Genomic DNA, 19895 nt, shown 5'->3' on the forward strand with positions numbered 1-19895 from the left:
ACATGTCCTCATGTAACATATGAAAAATCATATTATTAAGTAGGGAAAATGCACTTTTAAAAATCAATTATAACAAATCTTGATTTTAAACAAAATTGATTTTATGTTTTTTACATTTTAGCTTTGATGGATTTGATTGGTTAACACAACCAACTAATCATTTGCAACATAAAGAACTATTCGATTACAACTTTCAGTCAAGCAATTAACTTCAACAAAAAGTGTTTTTGTAAATAGAAATTTCAACTAACCAATCAACTGTAATATTTAGGGCATTTTATTTAATTTATTCATCCAAGTAGAAAAACTTTTTTTTTTAATTTAAGATCTCAACTAATTATTCGACAATCATTCAAAATTAATCAATTGCAACCACCCAATAAACTATAACCAAGAAAATCTTCTAACCTTATCCAACCATTCAATAAATTTTTTTAAATTCTCATATTAATACATTCACTTTCTCATTGGAGAATTACAATTTATCTATTACAGGATTAAATAATCCATCCCTTATATAATGCCTCTATTATTGAGACTCTCCTCAACTTTACTAAGAATAAAAGTAAATAAAGAAATAAGAAAATTAAATTTTTAAATATTATTTGAATTTGTCAGAGTTTGGGGTCAAATACTTATTTGTATTTGGTAAAAATGGGCTAATTTGGTGTATTTGTATTTATATTAATAAAAAAATTTCTTAAATATTTGTATTTGATTGAATTGTATTCTATATACTAGGTTAAGCAGTGCTTTTCAGGAAATACCAATAAGTTCATTATTTTTTATTTTTAACACTAAAATAAATTGAAAATTTGTTATTAAGGGTTACTTGTTGGAAGACTTATTTTCATTCTTCTATATAGTAGACCATTTTATCAGTCTTGCCTTGAAAATTTTTTTTTTACATTTTTTCTCAAACTAAATTACAAATATTTGTATTTGTATTTTGGAAATGCTGATTGAGTATATTTGTATTTGAATTTGTATTTGGAAATCTAGAATTAAGGTTTTTTGTAGTTGTATTTGATCAAACGTATTTTACCCCAACCCTGGAAATTACTATATGTAACTTATAATACTAAAACAAAAAAAGAATACCTGTCTAGTGCAAACAATGTTGGGTGCAAAAACTACTCCAAGATTATATGCAGTCATTCTGTTTGTTTCATCTTTTGCCACAATAGACAGAAGTTCTAAAAGCTTTTTTAATAACAGTCTGTTCAATGGAGGAAGTAGCAAAAACAAATACTGAAGGGTTTTTATTTTATGATGTTTTTCATAAACACTATCCATATCTAATAAAAGACAGTAGAAAATAGTATTATCAATACTTTGCACAGATTATAGTGTTTTGAATTTAATGTCTTAAAATAAACATGAATAAAAAAATTCTTTGAATATTTTGAATTATGATATAAGAAATAACATAAAAATTTTAAAAGATAACACAAAATTAAGAATTAGTAAATGGTTTACTAAAGATTTTCATTAAAATTACTTTTTTTTTTACCTGCTAACTGACGATAACAGTCATATAACTGTATTGTTAACAACGGTTCATGCAGGTCTCCAAAAAACTGCTTTAATATACCAGAAATATCATGGGCACTGTATTGACAGTTTTCAGACCGCAATTTTATTTTTCCGCCTCGATTCAAAATGGCTTTTAACTCTTCCTGTCGTTTTTTATTTCCTGATATTCTAAACAAACCATCTGTACTTCTTTCTAAAAGTCATGCCTAAAATTTATTATCTAAATAACTTTAAAAAAATGATTTATATTAAATTTTTAGTTTAATAGCTTACTAAGTTTAAGATGTTCTATTAATTCTATGATAAGTTCAACTGTGATTGCAGTAATAGGGTGTCCAAAGACAAGTGGCAGTTCTAAATCATTTATAACAAATCAGCATTTCTCTATAAGGAAAAACTTCAAATTTGATAAACTTGCTTTAATATTGTATAGCTTATGACCAGTAGGTTTACATTATATAAAATATATTAAATTAAAAAAAAAAAAAGCTACCCAGAAGTTAACTTATTCTTAAAAAAAATATGAAAATAATCAAACAAATAAAAATATCAATTGATGCATGTAATGATGAATCATTAGATTTTTAACATATTGCCTGTAAAGTTGATGAAATAGTATATTATTAATAAAAATATACTAACAGTAAATAAATTTTTGCTTATATTATTAGTAAAACAATACTTAAATGACTTAGTCAAAATATTTAATATTAGTGAAGTCGTTGAAGCACTTTTTATTAATGTTTTTTAAATAAAGCACAATAGCAACAACAATAAAAAGAATAGTTGAAATAATATATAACAATAATCTTAGAAAAATGGAGTTATGTGCAAATAAATAATGCAAAAAATAAAATATGTAACCATTTTTTGTTTGACTTTTTAAAGTTTTTTACTGAATAAAATTTCTGAAAGTACTAAATATTTTCAAAATACAAACTTTCCTACAATATCTTGATTGAAGGAAACTTCTGAATATTTATTCACAGCTTTTAACTAAGTTATGATAAGAGAATCTAAATTTAAAATACAAAGAATTCTTTTTTTATTTCTTTATCTTCTATTGTATTTTTATTAATACTTTAAACTCTTATTATTTTCTATAGTAACTGACCAGGGCCCCGGTCCTGGCTAAAAATGGGGCTTTTTACAAACCCAGCCCTGGAAAAATTATAAGATTTAGCATGGGCTAAGAAAAATTTATAACACTTTATATATTATAAATTTTTGCATACATTTACTGTTTAATAAATATTGAGGAAAAATTAAATTTTCATTAACCCTAAATTTATAGATTTGAAAAAAAAGTGGTTTAAAGATATGTACATACTCTATATCGCGAGGAAAAAAACTAGATAAATAGAAAATTTTATAGCATAAAGTGACAGATACAGTAAAAAGATGCGACTTAATATATGATAAGCTAAGCGAAAATGAGTATTGGCTGATAGAAGAGTATTGCTTGCTTGAGTAGCAACTATGATAAAATTTGTAGAAAAAAGAAAGTGACACAACCTTATGATGATGGGAAAGTTGTTCAAACTTGGCAGAGAAAGCAGGTCCAACTACATTTCTAATGTGCTTTTGGAACTTGTCTGAGAGTGAGAGGAATGTTATTTGTCAATATAGGAATGCCAACAATATTACGATAGTTGTTTGCAGTCAACAACTAAGTTTTGTTGAAGTTAAAATCCTAAAGCCTCAAGCTCTTACAGATGAGAGATTAGATTAAAGATCAGCTGCATGTTCAAAAAAGGGTAAAAAGTGATGACTATTTGTCAAGGCAAGAGCAAGAGTCAAGGCAAGGCAAGAGTCAAGGCAAGAGTATAAAGTTGAGTTACCAGCAAATAGACCCACTCTAGATAGCAAATAGACTTAAGATGTATGATTGCCAGGAAGATTGTTATTGTAGATAAGAAAGAATTCAGCAAAGATAGAGCCTTAGAGTACCCCTAAAATTATTGGAAATGAAGAATAGTGTAGACCTTTAAGAATGACTTTAATACTGTTGTGAAAATGATTTAACAATCTTAAAATCTTTTTATAAAGAAATTAATGATAAAGAGAGACTTTAGGATATTTAGAGAGGTCAGAGTGTTTTTTAGATTTAAAAATTGGAACCACTTATTTAGCACTTAATAATAGTTTAGTGAGAATTAAAGAGAGTTCTAAAGAACGCTTTTGTAACGCTATGACAAAAATGTTGTCTGAACCACAAGCCATGAAAAAGTTTAATTGAGAATCAACTTTAGCAACAGAGGCAATGGGAATGGCAGGAGGAGTATTGCCATTTGATTCAATAGTGGAATTAGAGGACAAGTTCCTTGTAAACAGTTCTGCCTTATCCTTGTGAGAGGTAATAAGATCAGATCTATGTGTCAGAGATGTTAGACTTACTTTAGTTAACAACACTGTTAATGAGACTATTTTCCTAAATCTCTAGAACCTATTATCTGAGATAAGATATAAGATTTAGTAAACTGTGGATAACAGAACTTAGCATTAGACCTTTTTACAATTTGACTCCTTGCAATAATAAAAAGACATTTTTTCTCAAGAGAGATGTTCTTGTAAAAAGATGAAAAAAATGATTATAATTTAATATAGCAGTTGCACAGGAAGGTGAAAAACTTGGATAAGAATGAGGCTTGACTTAAAAGCTTCCATACCTGCTTGGATCCAGGAGAGGCCTATTTATTCATACGTTATATAAATATATATGAATATAAACATGTTTGCTATTTATTTAGATGCTGACATTATAATTACTCACATATCTATTTAAATTTTAGTACTTATATGGTGTATTATTTATAAAAAGATATGTTAATCAGATGGATGTGTGGTATGACTCTAACAAGATAAAAGAAGAGAAGATAATCAGAGGATGTGTGGTATGACTCTAACAAGATAAAAGAAGAGAAGATAATCAGATGGATGTGTGGTATGACTCTAACAAGATAAAAGAAGAGAAGATAATCCGATGGATGTGTGGTATGACTTTAACAAGACAAAAAAAGAAGCCATAATCTTAGAGAGAGATTAGAAAAAAATACTATATGAAACAACATTTGTCAGAGAAGACTAGTGGTTTGGAAATCAGCATGTAGGGAGGTTGCAGCTTCAAGAGTTAAGAAAGTAATAAAGTTAGAAGTAAGGAAACTTGGAGAGAGTGCATTTCATATTGTATGAACTTTAGTTAGAAAAAAAGATGCTCTAATTTTTTTATTAACAACCCCGATCAAATTTCAACCCTGGTCAAATTTCAACCAAAGCTACTTGCTAATTTTTTATGCTCAAACATTTTTTGAAAAAATTTCAAAAAAATTCTTGAAAATCACAACTATTTTTCAAAAATGAATAATTTTCTATACACATTTTAAAAACAGCAACAATAGCTTGAAATACCTGGCTTTATCTGGGTGATATAAAGTCAAAAATCGATCTTTAAAGCATGCATTTGGAGTTTGCAAAGATTAAAACAAGATTAACTAGGCATATTTAAAAAAAATAGAAGATAAAAGTAAATTACACAGAGACCACCAATTTTATGGAAATCTTATTAAAGAAAAGAATATTATTAATATCTGCCAAAAAGTGTCTGTCTATTGAGCTGGAAAGTATACCAGAATATCAGAATATTGCAATCTTTTTTCTTATGTCATAAGTGTACCATTAAAAGCTTGATTAAAAAGGAAAGTGGTCTTTAATGGAAAGTCATCCATCTATTGAAATAGTAAAAACTATTTCAATAGATGGATAAAAAAGAGCGCAAAGAAAAATATTTTTAAACAGTTTTTTACAATTCATTTAGTGTAAGTTATAGTATATAAGCACAGTTGAAATAATATATTTTCTGTAACAACAACATAATTGATGTAGAGCATACTGAGTAGTAAGTAACCCGGGCTCATTCCCCTGCTAAATATGAGCATTTTACAACCTTCAGGTAAACAAATACAATTAGCAGTGGTTTATTGCATGAGGTAGGATATTTTTTATTTTTAATTTTTTTCAAATATTTTTCTGTGTGTGGTTATTAAGGTGTGTGTGGTTATTAAGGTGTGTGTGGTTATTAAGGTGTGTGTACTTATTAAGGTGCTCCCAGAAGTCCTTACGGTCTCTTCATAGAGCACCATGAAAAGGATTTAACTAGGAAGTTCACGCCTCCTTCCTTACAAAATGTTGCTAATCATGCTAAAGCCAAAAAAAGTGAAAGTAAAAATTATGAAAGTTAAAAAAAATAGGTAAGTCACACAAAAAAAGTAATATAATATATATTAAAAAATAATTTATTATGTATTAAAAAATTTATAAACTTGACACTTGTAACATTATACATTTCAAATAAATTACATTATACATTTCAAATAATTAGAAAAAATTATATATTTTGTATAGCTTGTAAACAATCAGTTCACATGAGATGTAGGGGAACACAAGGAGCTCCTAATATTGTTGGTTATGAGTGCAAAAATTGTACTTTTGGCAGATACAGAAAAGTCAAAAAAGAAATTAAAATAAATTGCAAAATAAATTAAAATAAATGGAACATTGTGTGTTGGTATGTTTTGTTATCTTGTAGAAACAGTTAGATTACAGAGCAGAAGAGGCATCAAGAGCAAGAGTAAGATGTGCCTAACAACATAAGGAGCATCAATAAAGGAAAGTTACACACTACATGCAACCAGAGTGTTAAGCTGTATGGCATTGAAAGATGGGGAATGAAAATTAATTATGTCAATCTGCTGGAAAGAAGACGATGATCAAATGCATGTATGTTGTGACTTAAAAAGATAGAAAAGAAGCTTTTAAAAGCATTTTGCTGCCTTCTCCATCGCCCACACTCCACTAAAGTGGTTTAAAGGACCAATTTATGACTCTTGCAAAAGTATAATTTTGTTATGATTATAAACCACTTACTTTTCTTTATTTTTACATATTGATTAGAAAAATTAAAAATTCTGGTGCAAGCTACATTGTATAAAAAATAACAAAGTTTGAGTTTCAGATTGACTATTTTGCAAACAGTCACTGATTTTTTCGTAGTGCTTGAGTTTATATTTTAGTTATACAATTTGCTAACACCTTGTCAACTTTATAATATAAGTTATTCTATACTAAAAAGGTATAGAAATACTTATTTTATACTTTACTAAATAAAATAAGTCATTCTATACTTTTCTATAAAATACTGCTCTAACAAAGCAAAAAAAATTTGTTTTGGTAGTGCAGAACTTTAGTATTATAAATGTCAGTTAAGAATAATATAAAGTTATAATAAAATTATTAAAATAAAAGAAATTTTTCTTTTCATTTCAAACACAGATATGCAGTGCAGAGAGATTTTTTCTTAAAATCTTCAGTGTGAATTACTGTGTAGTATCACTGTAACATTAATAACATTATTGTCAAGTTTTCTATAAATAAGTAAATTTGTTAATGAATAAATGGATAGCTAGTGTGAAAACCCAAAGAAAACACTCATCTAAAGAATTTTTTCAAAAACAAAATATTTCATAAATTTTCAGGGTGCAATGAACAAAACTGGTTATGCATATATACTTGTAACATTAACGTTACAAGTACATATGCATATGCTTGTAACAAGTATAAAATCAAATTTTGCATCTAACAAGCAATTTTTTTAAGCCCTCTTAAAAAGTTGTTTAGAGAGAGCAATTTGCAGGGCTTGCCATGTGAGCTGCAGTTTTTGTTTAAGGAGAGCATTTCTCTGTTCTTGCACTCATTTTCTGCAGCCAAGGCTGATGCATTAGGAGTTGTCCACAAACTACGTTACACAAGTTTTGACCACTTTAGACCCCCTCTCTTCCCCCTCATCACAACATCTTAACTCTTTAGTAACAAGTTCAGTATGAGTCATCACAAAAACACCCCCTCCCTCCCTATAGTGTGACAATTGATGGATGATCATGTAAAATCATTAAAATAATTTAGGAAACTAATTAAATTTTATCATTTTTAAAAAAATTACAAAAACAAAACTTATTAGACTAAAATGTTATTCATCCAAAAATAAAACCTGCAATCAATAAATAAACAAGTTAACAATTATCAAGCCTGTTATTAAATAAATAAACAATTATCATGTATTGTAATTATTATATATGTATATTAAATACTCAATATCTAAATATCTAAATTAATTTCAAAATGAAACCATTATTTCTTTAAATTTTATCATAGGCAATCAGTGGTTTGCATGTGATCTGGACCCCCCCCCCCCACTCACTAAGGAGAGGTGGAGGGGTAGGGGGTTTGGGGTGGCACCAACAAATAGGAGGCAACTAACTTTTAGTAATTTAAATGACTTTTGCTAATTCCCTTTTAAGACCATAACATTGTATATTTGCTGGAAAATCTGGCACATATTTTTGATAGTCACTATCAAAATTGAATCTTATGGTAAAAGCATGAAATTGGCCTTAATAAATCAGCCTTAACTGTATATTTATTAGAAAATGAATTGTGTATGTTTCATGTTAGAAAATGAATGCTTGCATCTTTGTAAGTTGGTTGCCCCCCTTCCCCCTTTGATTGGTGTCACCCCTCCCCCTCCATCTCCCTTAGTGAGGGGGGGGGGGTCAAGACCACATCAGACCTCTGATTACCTATAATAAAATAAAATTTAAAGAAATAATAGCTTCATTTTGAAATTAATTTAGATATTTAGATATTAAGTATCTAAATCTAAATTAATTTACAGACCTTCATTTGAACCATAATGGTCTTTAAAATGTTACTGTCCCCTTTATTTGTGCCCCTATCTACTATAAAGACCCGGTCAAGAAGAGGACAACCAACCATATCTTTCTTTTTATTATGAAATGACTTATAATTAATTGCACCCTTCACATAGGCCAGTTGGCAGATTAGAGGGGCACTGGTTTCTAGAAACACATTCAACCATTGATAATTAAAAAATAGGATTATTTTAAAATGCTGGCATTTTTGGTGTGGATTTGACAAGTTTATAATGTTTGCATTTTCATATAGTTGGGTCTAATGGTCTTATATACTGTTAATCTTAGATAAAAAAAAAAGTGTTAGAAAAATTCATAAGCATCTCAAAATGGCTGAAAATTGAACTTTTTAGGCAAGTGGACATTTTGCATTTAGATATATTTGAGTTCTAAACTGCAACAAGGTGCCTATATTTTGCCCATTTATTGCAGACAGTAGTAGCTAATCAGAAAACTTATTTGTAAAGACTTGTCGATGAATAGAATAATGCAACAGTTAGTTTTATTTTAGCTTATTTGAGCAATTTTAGGATTTTTTCCAAAGTTTAGGAGGTCATAATTTTTTTCTAATTTAACACACAATAATAAAAACCACTTTTTTAAAGAGAGAACTTTCCAGAAAATAGTTTTAGAAAAAATGAGACACTAGTTGAAGGTGAGAAAAAAGTTATACAGCTCTAAAGTAGTCTGTTTTGACCATTTGTAAATAGAGGGGGGCCACTGTGTCATGTTTCTAAGGCTATAATTTCGGAACCGTTGTACTTGGAAGTCTGAAATTTCAAATTTAACCTATCTACATAATGCACATGATAATATGTAAAAATCAGGAAAATCAGAGATGGTGACCCAGAGGCCATTGGTTGAAATATAATGAGTTGACCCAACAATCAATTTTTCACATATCTGAATGGCTTTACCAAATAATCCTGTAAAGGAACTTCAGTTGTATATTAGACCTACAAATGCCTAATGGAAGTTAAATTGTGTGCAGAAAACAAATAAAGAATTCTAGCAAAAGACCTAACAATTTCTTCAAACTTGTTTGGATTAGTGCTATCACAACCGACTCGTATATTGGACAATAAGCAATCTAAAATGTAATTGCTTTACTAAATTTTGGTGAAACATGTGATTGGTATTTTTTCCAGGTTCTGTAACCAACACATTACGCTTTTCTTTCTTAGTACCCACATACCATCTTACTAATTCCCCCCCCCCACCCTGATTAATATATCATCATATCTTCTGGTTAATATATCATTCATTCCTCCACCCCCCCCCCCCGGTTAATATGTCATTCATTCTTGCTAGATTTGCTAAGGATACTCTTATCTGTTTGCTGGTTTCTGAACTTGAACTGTCTGAATCTAATGCCTGCCTCATTAGACTCCTTAAAAACTTGAGTAATATTTTAATTCATTATTGTATTCAACCGCCATTCTCAGATCACATGATTATTTTATGAATTTGTCTGAATTGCCTGCTTTTGTTATAACAATTTTTCCCTTTTTTTCGGCAATTTGTCTACTATTTGAAGCAACTTTTCTTTTATTCAATTTTATAACTTTACTGGTAAAATCGACTCCACCAATGTACATTTTACAAAAAGTTTTTTTTACTGTTAAACTGTACTTGTTTTTGATTGATATAAACTAGCCCCTTTGCATACTATGACAATGAGCTGGCATTCAACTGTTTTAGGATTAATGGAGAAATGGATCCATTTTTCCATTGTTTCAATACATCATTTTGATTATATTGTGATTATATCTTATATTCTGTGCAATTGACTTTTTTTTTATTTGTACAAAATATCGAACAACTTAGTTGATTATAGGCAGCTCATTCTTTGATAAAACAGCAGGAAGAGGAAGTAGCTGCTTATTCTTTAGAAGTCTGATGTTGAAAGTTGCTTGATGTTGAATGTTGATTTAAAAGATTGGTCTTTGTTGTAGTTGAAAACATTTTCATAAACGGATTTACACTAAAAAAGAAGTATAGTATAAATGAGACATTGAAAAAGTTGTTCATCATTTGCACTTTAACAGCATATGTATGAAAAACAATAGTGCAATCATTATTAATGAAAATATAATCAATAAATATCATACCATAGCAAAACTTTAAAATTATGACTATAAATGTTGAATTACATTCAAGGGTGAGGAGCTGGAGTCATGGGAACAGAAGGCTTTTTACTTAATTTTTTTTTAAGTTAATGATTACTGTTAAGTCAAACAGCAATTATTAAATCTAAATTCTAAATTTATGCTTAATTTAGAAAGATATCAATTCAATTCTTTTATAATATTGCATTTTCATTCTATTATGATCAATGTTTAAAGTATTAAGTTGTAAAGATGGATCCTTAGGAGTTTTAATTTTTAAACCTATGTAAACCTCGGGTCTCTTACTAATCCAAGGTTACATAGATTTAAAAATTGGGGTCTGAGCCCCCAAAAGTTGATAAAAAGCACACTAAGTCTATGATCAATAGAATAATGAAAAGTGGGTTGAAAAAAATGCCACAAGGTTTGGCTGCAAGCAAACAACAGGCAAAACAAAAAGTTAATAGAAAGAATTTTAAAATCGGGACAATTGCAATTTAATTTTTTTTTTACAAATTACTTTTACTTATATAAAGGCGCAATATTACAGTTATGGCTTTATTTTTTATCTTGAAATTAAGTCAAATTATAATTTGATTACCTACAAAAAAAAATCTGTTGATAATATCATTTTTTTTTTACATCTTCACTTCCAACAAGGCTGCAAGCAACCACTGTTAGAGTTGGAAGTTACTGGAACAAAATATGAAATTTATAGAGCAAGATAATGATTAACAGACTACTGAAAAGATAATGAAATAAATTAAAAACAGTAAAAAAATAAAATAAAAAATAAAATAAAAAATTATATAATCCTCACTGTTGTTGGAATATCAAAATTAGCTTTTCAACAAGCTGAAATTATTACTAATATTACTAATTACTTCAAATTAGATAAATTCTGATACATTAAGCACTTTATTTAAATTTAACAATATAAAATATAAAAATATCAATGTCGTTACAAACTCATTAGCAGCAAAACTTGTGCTCAGTCACACAGATTATGCTTGAGTCCCAGCAAATCTCTGGATAACAGTTAACACAATTAATTAATATTATTTATATAAACCATTCATGTTGTCATATAAGTGATAGACTATCTAACAATAGAATTATATAAAAAAACAATGTTCAGCTTGAAGGGTGATCTTTTTCACACTTTCTAATAGTATTTAACACTTTCTAACAGTATTTTCTATAGAAAAATAATAATCATATTAGCAAGAGTCATATCAATGATCTGCAATCACAATTTAAAAATATCTTAAATTCAGAAGAAAAACTTCATTAATAATGACTCCTAAAAAAAAATTGACAAAAAGTTTTATGTAATGCTAAAAATAAAAATATATTCCAAATTATTATCAAACATACCCTCAATTAATAAATAACAGTTAATTTTTAATTAATTAGTTATTAGTTTAGTCAAAGTAAATTTTACCTTTGGTGGAAGTAAAGTCAAAAATTCTCTTTATATTTTGCTTATATAAATTTTGGTGAGTTTGTTGACTAGCATAGTCATTTTCTTCTAACTCAAGATTTTGTGAAACATAACAACTATCCCCAAGTAGCTTTAGATTCTCCAAATTACTCATTTCAAGCAAACGAGTCAAATGACTTACACATAATGTTGAAAGTGGGTCCATCAATTTTTATATTTCTAAAGCAAACTTTAAAAACATTTCTTATTCTTAAAAAAAGTTTAAAACTTACTTTGAAAAAACATTTTCAAAAAAAAAAAAAAATAAGGACAAAAAAAGGAAACAAACAAGAAAAAATTTGTTTAAATGCAACAAAAAAAAAAAGTGAAAAGTAAGCAAATAAAAAAAAACTTTTCACTAATCTTTTTAATGTTTTTATATTTATTAGTAAAAAGTTTTTTTCTATTTGCTTATTTGCTAACAAATACTTTTATAATTTTAAGTAATGTTTTGGTTTCATTATTTGTGTTTTTTCTTTTTATTAACTTATTAAAAACTTATTAATTAAAAGATACTTTGGAAATATGTCGTATATAATATACATCTATTTGTAACTTAAATACTTTAGAAATACGTTGTAATATGTTGTATAGAATGAATTTATGTTTTAAAAATATATATTAATTGAGAACACGCTTAAATATTAAAGAACACATACATACTGTTTGTAGACACACATCAACAAGTTATGCATATACTTACACACATGCATAAGAATATACACGTGTATCCTATTTTATAATTTATCTAATTAATTTATGACTAATTTTAAAACTTTAGTAAAAATTATTATGCTTATCTTGCATGAATATCTTTAACAAAATTAGGCTATGAAAATAAAGGGAGAATTGATATAATGTACAGGTTTTAAACTGCTATAGTTCAGATATATATTTAAACGTATCGGTAAAAATTTAAATACATTTGAAATTTCAAAAGCATATATTTTATTTTGCATAGGCTTGACTTGTATAAGAGGACTACAAAATAAGGATTAGAAAATAAGGATTTATGAGTTAAAGTTCAAGTTTTGAAACATTCGCGCTATTTACCTTGTTAATTAATAGTAATAATGTGCTGTTTACGTTTTACGCTTTTTTGCGCATGTCCATTTTGAAGCCGACTGCAATTTCTTATTCTCTCCGCTATAAACGCAGCGCAACAGGATGGTTTATATAATTTTACGAGTACATACGTTAGGGTAATGACTTTTTTTCAACCCCATGTTCCTGTTCTGTAGTTTGATGAACTTTTACTTAAAAAGCACGAAATGAACTATTATTTGCGTATCGTTTGAAAAAAGTTCACCCTGCCATTGAAAAATTGATTTTATGTCAAAATCGATTTTTCAATGGCGTGGTGAACTTTTTTCAAAATATGCAAATAATAGTTCATTTCGTGCTTTTTAGGTAAAAGTTCATCAAACTACAGTACAGGAGCATGAGGTCAAAATCTTGCTACCTTTTAAAAAGATTCACTAATCCTACATTCAGCAAATACTGAATGAGTTTGATTTCTGAGGCCTTGTCTTGCGAAAGATATAATCAAGATGGTGGCTATTGATTTTTTTAAAATAAAACTAAGACTGAAGAAACTAAAGATTATAAAAAAAGTAATTGCAAGTACATGAAAAAAATATTTAGGAGCAGGAAAAAATAAGTAGAAGGATACAAAAAAAATTTTTCGTTGGTATTAGATATAGATATAGAGTATTGGTACCTTAGATTACACATTGATAATACTTTTATGCCTTCATTAAATTCCAGTCAGATTCCATGGAGGGTGCAAGTTACCCTTACAACTGAATATGAATAAACATTTGTACAACTGAGACTTGATAAAAACAAGATGTAGAATTGATGTTTGACCAAAGATCTGTTGTTTGACTTTCTTTAATAAGACAGGTGGTATTGATATTAAGGACTTAAATATCTGAAAATCAAATGAAAGACAGACATTGTGTCAGAGGACCAAACATTCAAGAATAAAACATAAGTTATAACAGCAGATTAGAACACCAAATGAAACGCTTAAAAAAGCTAAACGGTTTGAGCTTGGATAGTACAGTTGAATAGTACTGTGTAATAAATTAATAGTTAAGTTAGTATAAATCAAGTCTGTTGCAGCAGAATTATAGGTTCAAACTCCGGCTTTGCCTTCTTAGGAAAGAAGGGAACAACCCTCAATTGAACTCGCCTCAATAAGTTCTGCTATTTCAATGGTTCCCCACAACTAGTAAAATAAATAAAACTTAAAAAAGGTTGGTAATTTTAATTGTTTTAGAGTAATGGAAGCTATTAGATCAGATTATATGGATGTGTGGTGAATTACGATTATGAAAATAAAAAAAAAGACTCTAAAAAGTCTTTTTTTATTTTCAGTTTGTACTCTAAAAAGACTTGTTCTTTGGCTAGTTTTCTGGTTTCCTTGAACCCAAAAAATCCAAATTATTTACATTTAAACTAGCATTACAATTAAAATTAATATTTTAATGATAAATTTTAATTGTAACATTAGTTTAAATTAACGTTACAATTGAAATTAACAATTAAAATTAAGTTAATCAACTTGAAAGAGTTTTCAAATTAGTCAGTCCAGGATAATTTCTGGCCAGGAACTTTGGCCAGGAATTACATTATTTTGCACTAAAAATTAAATAACTTTGCGGCTCTTCAGATAAATACTTTCCAGATTACAGTTATCAGTTGTATTTTAACTTAAATCTAGGGTGCACCAATTTCAAGTTTTTTACTTCAAGCAGTACGGAGCTCACCATGAGGTCGGGTTATGAGTGACTTTTTGAAAAAGAACTTCACAGATTGTTTTGCCAAGTAATCGCAAAAGCATAATAGAGCTTTCATTGCATTGGGTTTTTCATAAACTCTATTTTCTAAACTTTTTTTTACATATTATTTAAAATATATTTGATAAATTAAGATTAATAAAAGTTTAAATGGAAAACCTTTTTTCCTATAAGAAAGAAAATTATCTTTTTAATGCTCATGAACGTACAGACTTAATTAATTGCCTAAGCGCATTAATAACTTAAGTATCTCTACCATGACATATACGCAACAAATTTCTCGCGACTTTATGTTTTTAGAAATTCTAAGATTTTATAAATAATATATATATATATATATATATATATATATATATATATATATATATATATATATATATATATATATATATATATAATATATATATATATATATATATATATATATAGATAGATAATAATATATATACTATTTATGGAACTTTAAAAATATTTAATTTTGTAATTTGGAAAATTAAAAGAGGTTTTTTAAAAGAAAATTTGCAAGCGAAAGGATTTGAACCCCCGCAACCCACGTTCGAAGCGCAGCGAGTTAACCACATGGGCCGCTAAAGCAAATTAGACCCAACTATTTTAACATTTTTTAATAAATAAAAGTATATAACTTTATAAAGCAACAAATAAATGCTACAAATCAAACTTAAGGAGATATTGCCACAATGCAATTTTTAAGTAAAATAAAACTGTAAAACTTGATGTAATCTTTAACATTACATAACTTGAAACTTACTTCAGTTAGATGTCATATATTAATTTAAGATATTAGATGCAGCCGTGGCACAGTGAGTCAAAATCCATAAAAAACGGCGAAAAATCCCCCATAAAAAAAGTATTGCTGGAAATTAATTAATTTAATTATAATGTTACTAAATACCACTAAAAGTCAATAATTAACTTTTTTGTGAACAATTTTCAAGATTTCACCAATTTATACGCCTTTTTCCGAGACTTATTTATTTTATTTTATTTATCGGAAAACTCGTTCAAAAAAATCTAGCTTTTGTGTCACTCTTTTAAGATTGACATGGGTAAAAACAGTTCAAAATTTAATTTGAAGTCATATGTTTAAGATGTTTGGCAATTACTAACAACATTTTTGACAATAAATTTTGTTTTTAGTTTTTCATTACTGAGATCTCAAAAATGTGTCATAAAATGATTTTTTTAAATTAGTTTAATTATGAGTTTAGTTTAAAAACTAAACGATTCCACTAGATTCCATGGTAATTTTAATATTTTCTCATTAATTGGTATATATGAAAGCAGAAAAAATAAAAATCATTTGCCCAAACTTGCCCCAATTAAAATAAGACCTTTCAAATACTTCGGTTTTTTTGTGTGTTTTTTTTCGTTTTTAATTAAAACTTGCCGTATAAAGTAGCGAATATTAGTTCATTGCTTTCCTTCATTACACAAATTTTACATTTAGTTCCTGTTAGTAAAAAAACTCATGCTCATGCAGATGGTGCTAATTATCAAACCTCAAAAACTAATATATGCAACGTTTGATGGCATAGTGCACATTTTAAAATTAAAACTTGTGTATAAAATAACTTAAAATAGTTCATACATTCAACATGAAAAGAATACATTTAGTTCCTATAATTCAAGAGTTAGGAATTAATCATGATAACTTACTCGAGGCTCTTCTACGTGAGTTTTGTAGACCGGAGGGTCTATACTATGAAAGTATTGAAAAACCTGAAATGATAAATCTAAAGAAAACTCTAATAATATTTAAATGTAAATTCCGAACAAAGTTGCGGAAGTATGCAAGAACCTTCTCTAGACTTTTAGAACACGAGCAAACTTGGTTGAACAAAGAAATTACTGTTAACAAAAGAAATGTTGCATCAGGTTCAGGTAGAAAGTGCAAGAACTGGGAAGATTTAGGTGATAGAAGCAGAAGATCTAAGGTATTAATAAATAAATTAAATTTAACCCAGTTAAAAAAATAGTTTACAAGCTTTAATATTAAATATTATCTTGTTTAAGGTTGCCAAATTGGCTGAACATCCTGCTGAAGCATTGGCATTAGCTTCAATAAAAAAAGCCACTAGAGATCCTAGCAAAAAAGACTTCGTTGATCTTGTGAAAAGTGCTACAAACTCAAAAAAAGATAAAATCAAAAAGATAAATTTTCCGATAAAAATAAAAACCGAAGATGCCTTGAGCTTAAAAATTCAGTGTGACCTTTCTAATGAACAGTATCAAATGATTAGAAATTCATCGATAATACATAATGCAGATATTTATCCTTCACTTCATGAAATTAAGAATGAGAGACACAAACGTTATCCTGAGGGTTTAATTGTGACAGAAACATCTGCTTCAACTTCTCTACAGGGTATGTTTAATCATACTCTGACAAGGGTATTAACTTTTACGGAATGCCAAGACTCTATGAGAATGTTTGCTGAAATTGGGGGGAGGTTTAAAGGTCTACTTCATTTTAAAGGTGGTTTTGATGGTGCCTCCAATCAAAGTGTCTATAAACAAAAATACACTGATACAAATATTGGTGAAGCCCAAGTTAATGAACAAAGTCTTTTCCAGACAGCTGTTGTTCCACTTAAATTAACCATCATGAACAAAAATGTATGGTTAAATAAAAAGCCCTCTAGTGCACATTACTGTAGACCCCTCCATCTCCAATATCAAAAAGAAACGGAAGAATTGATAAGAAATGAATATGAACTTTTAAAAGCAGAAATAAATAGACTAGTCAAGTTTGAAGTAAAGTTAGAAGTAGAGGAAGGCAAATCGGATACGACTATCACATTTAAGTTCGAACTAGATTTAACCATGTTTGATGGTAAAGTGGTTAATGCCCTCACTAACACTCTGTCCTCGCAATCATGTAATGTTTGCGGAGCTAAGCCCAGTGAACTTAATAACCTAGCATTGATCAGATCTAAACCAATCAATGAAAAAGCTTTATCTTTGGGCCTTTCTACTCTGGATTGCTGGCTCAGATGTTTTGAATATATTTTACATTTAGGATATAAATTAGACATTAAAAAATACTTTGCCAAATCTCCTGCTGAAAAAGCATTAGTAAAAAGTAAAAAAACGAACATTCAACTGAGGTTTAGAGAAGAGCTAAGTCTTATAGTTGATATGCCCAAACAGAGTTTTGGCAACACTAACGATGGAAACACTGCCTGAAAAGCATTTGAAAATGCTGAAACTTTCGCTGATATAGCGGGAGTGGCAGTAGATGTAATTATTAGATTGAGGACAATCCTAATAGCAGTATGTTCCTGTTATGAGTTGAACTCTGAAAGTTTTGGCCAGTATTGCTATGAAACTAAAGCTCTTATACTCAAAAACTATTGCTGGTATGTGATTCCCCCAACTGTTCATAAACTCTTGGAACATGGTGTGCAGATATATGAGGCATCAGAACTCCCAATTGGTTACTTCTCTGAAGAGTCACAAGAGGCTCTAAATAAAGAAATTCGCAAAGCTAGATTAAACCATACAGCCAAGATATCTAGAAAGAATGTTATGAAAAACCAGTACCAATACTTGTTGATTAGAAGTGATCCTGTAATATCAAATATTTGTTTTAAAAAATACAAGGTTGAAAATGGAAAAACACTTCCCCCTGAAGTTTTATCTTTGTTAATGCTGTAATAATGAAATAAAGCCTTTTTATTAGTATTAGGTTTTCTTTTTTTGTTTTCTTGAAAGAAAAATTAGATAAGATAAATATTTATTTTGTTTTTAATATATTTTAATATTATATAATATTAAAATATTTTTCGACCCAGTTTTTTTTTTTAATTAATAAATGTTTTGGTTTGAGGAATTTAATTTTTTTAAATTAAGTCAGTCATTGTGCGCGTAAAAGTCTCTAACGCGTATACGCGTAAGTAGTACGAGCCTTAGGCACAAGAAATATTTAGATTAAAAAATATGTGGTATTCTTTTATATGGTATTTTGGATCAAGGAATTCGATTTTTTTATTTAGGTTATATTTTACGCGCGTAAAAGACATATACACGCGTGTGCGCGCGCCTTACGCGCGCATACGCGTTATTACCTACGCGTAATTTTTACGCATAGGTACGCGTAAAAATTATTTTTAATGGAAAATTTAAATTTTTTGACCCAAAATACGATAATATTGATGTATCACATAATTATATATACGCCGGCTCAAGCTCAATTAGCGATATTGGTAAAGAAGGAAGCGTGAACATCGTAGTAAATGCTCTTCCAAGGTGTTCTGTGAAAAAACCGTGAACTTTAACAACAAAAAGAAAAAGAAGATTTTCGCATAGATTTTCGTTTACATTTTCTTACAAAAAATGTTCTACAACTCTTTCTCGCCATAAACTCGGGTGTAACGGCTGCCGTGAGTTTGTTCAAATACGCACGAATGAGCACTAAGTGAAGCATTAAATAACATGATGATATTAGTCAAGATTTCCAGAAAGTTACAGAATTGCACAATGTATCATAGAGTTACAGCAATTGTTTAAATGCATTTCATGTATGGTCACGCACGGAGTCATACACGGAAGTTGCAAATTTGTCGAGTTCAGTAGTAGTTAGTTTTATGCAAATAAATTGTGAGAATGTGAGTATTTCAAGTGAAATGTTATATCCCTTCATACTTATATCCCTACATATTTAATACATTTTCAATGAGAAATAGCAGTCATAAAATATTTCTAACTGCAGCCATTTCGAAATCATTGTATATTTATTAAACTACTGCGACATTAAAACACAAAAAATGTAAAAGTATACATATCTAAACGTTCAGGTAGCATAAAATATGATAAAAGTATTTTTGTTATGATTGTTCTTTAAGATTATCATATCATAATAGTTTGTATATTGCTTCAAGTCTTAACTTCTAATTGAACCTATCATTTCGAAAAGGGCACAAGTCCATTTATTAAAACTTTTCCAAATCAACAAAAACATGGTTTTTACTGATTTTGAAAAGCTCAGGAAAATTACTATGTTCAAATAATTTGTTATAAAAGTTTTTATCTCTGCATCTCTACTTATTATATTGCAAATGAAATAAACTTTTAATAGATAAATAATCTTCAATGTCTTAGCTATTTGGAACAATTTATAAAACATGTTTGTTTTTGTTTAAAAGCCAAACACGTTTAACAAATAGTTAACAAAATTTAT

The 19895-nt window shown here is 28.4% G+C and overlaps 1 protein-coding gene across 2 annotated transcripts in view; it reads right to left on the bottom strand.

The window, feature by feature from the left end:
- The window catches only part of LOC101234311 (rho GTPase-activating protein 19), a 48909-nt gene extending 36810 nt beyond the window's left edge, over positions 1 to 12099 (bottom strand). For both annotated transcript variants that reach the window (XM_065793808.1, XM_065793807.1), the window contains exons 1-4: positions 11853 to 12099; positions 1810 to 1890; positions 1514 to 1729; positions 1102 to 1298 (exon numbers count right to left, since the gene is read on the bottom strand). In XM_065793808.1, coding sequence (XP_065649880.1) covers positions 1102 to 1298; positions 1514 to 1729; positions 1810 to 1890; positions 11853 to 12057 — 699 coding nt within the window. In that variant the 5' untranslated portion in view covers positions 12058 to 12099. The remainder of the gene's footprint in view (positions 1 to 1101; positions 1299 to 1513; positions 1730 to 1809; positions 1891 to 11852) is intronic.
- Between the last annotated feature and the right edge of the window lie 7796 nt (positions 12100 to 19895).

The sequence above is a fragment of the Hydra vulgaris genome, chromosome 03 (genome assembly GCF_038396675.1).
Source record: "Hydra vulgaris chromosome 03, alternate assembly HydraT2T_AEP".
NCBI classification, from domain to species: Eukaryota; Metazoa; Cnidaria; class Hydrozoa; order Anthoathecata; family Hydridae; genus Hydra; species Hydra vulgaris.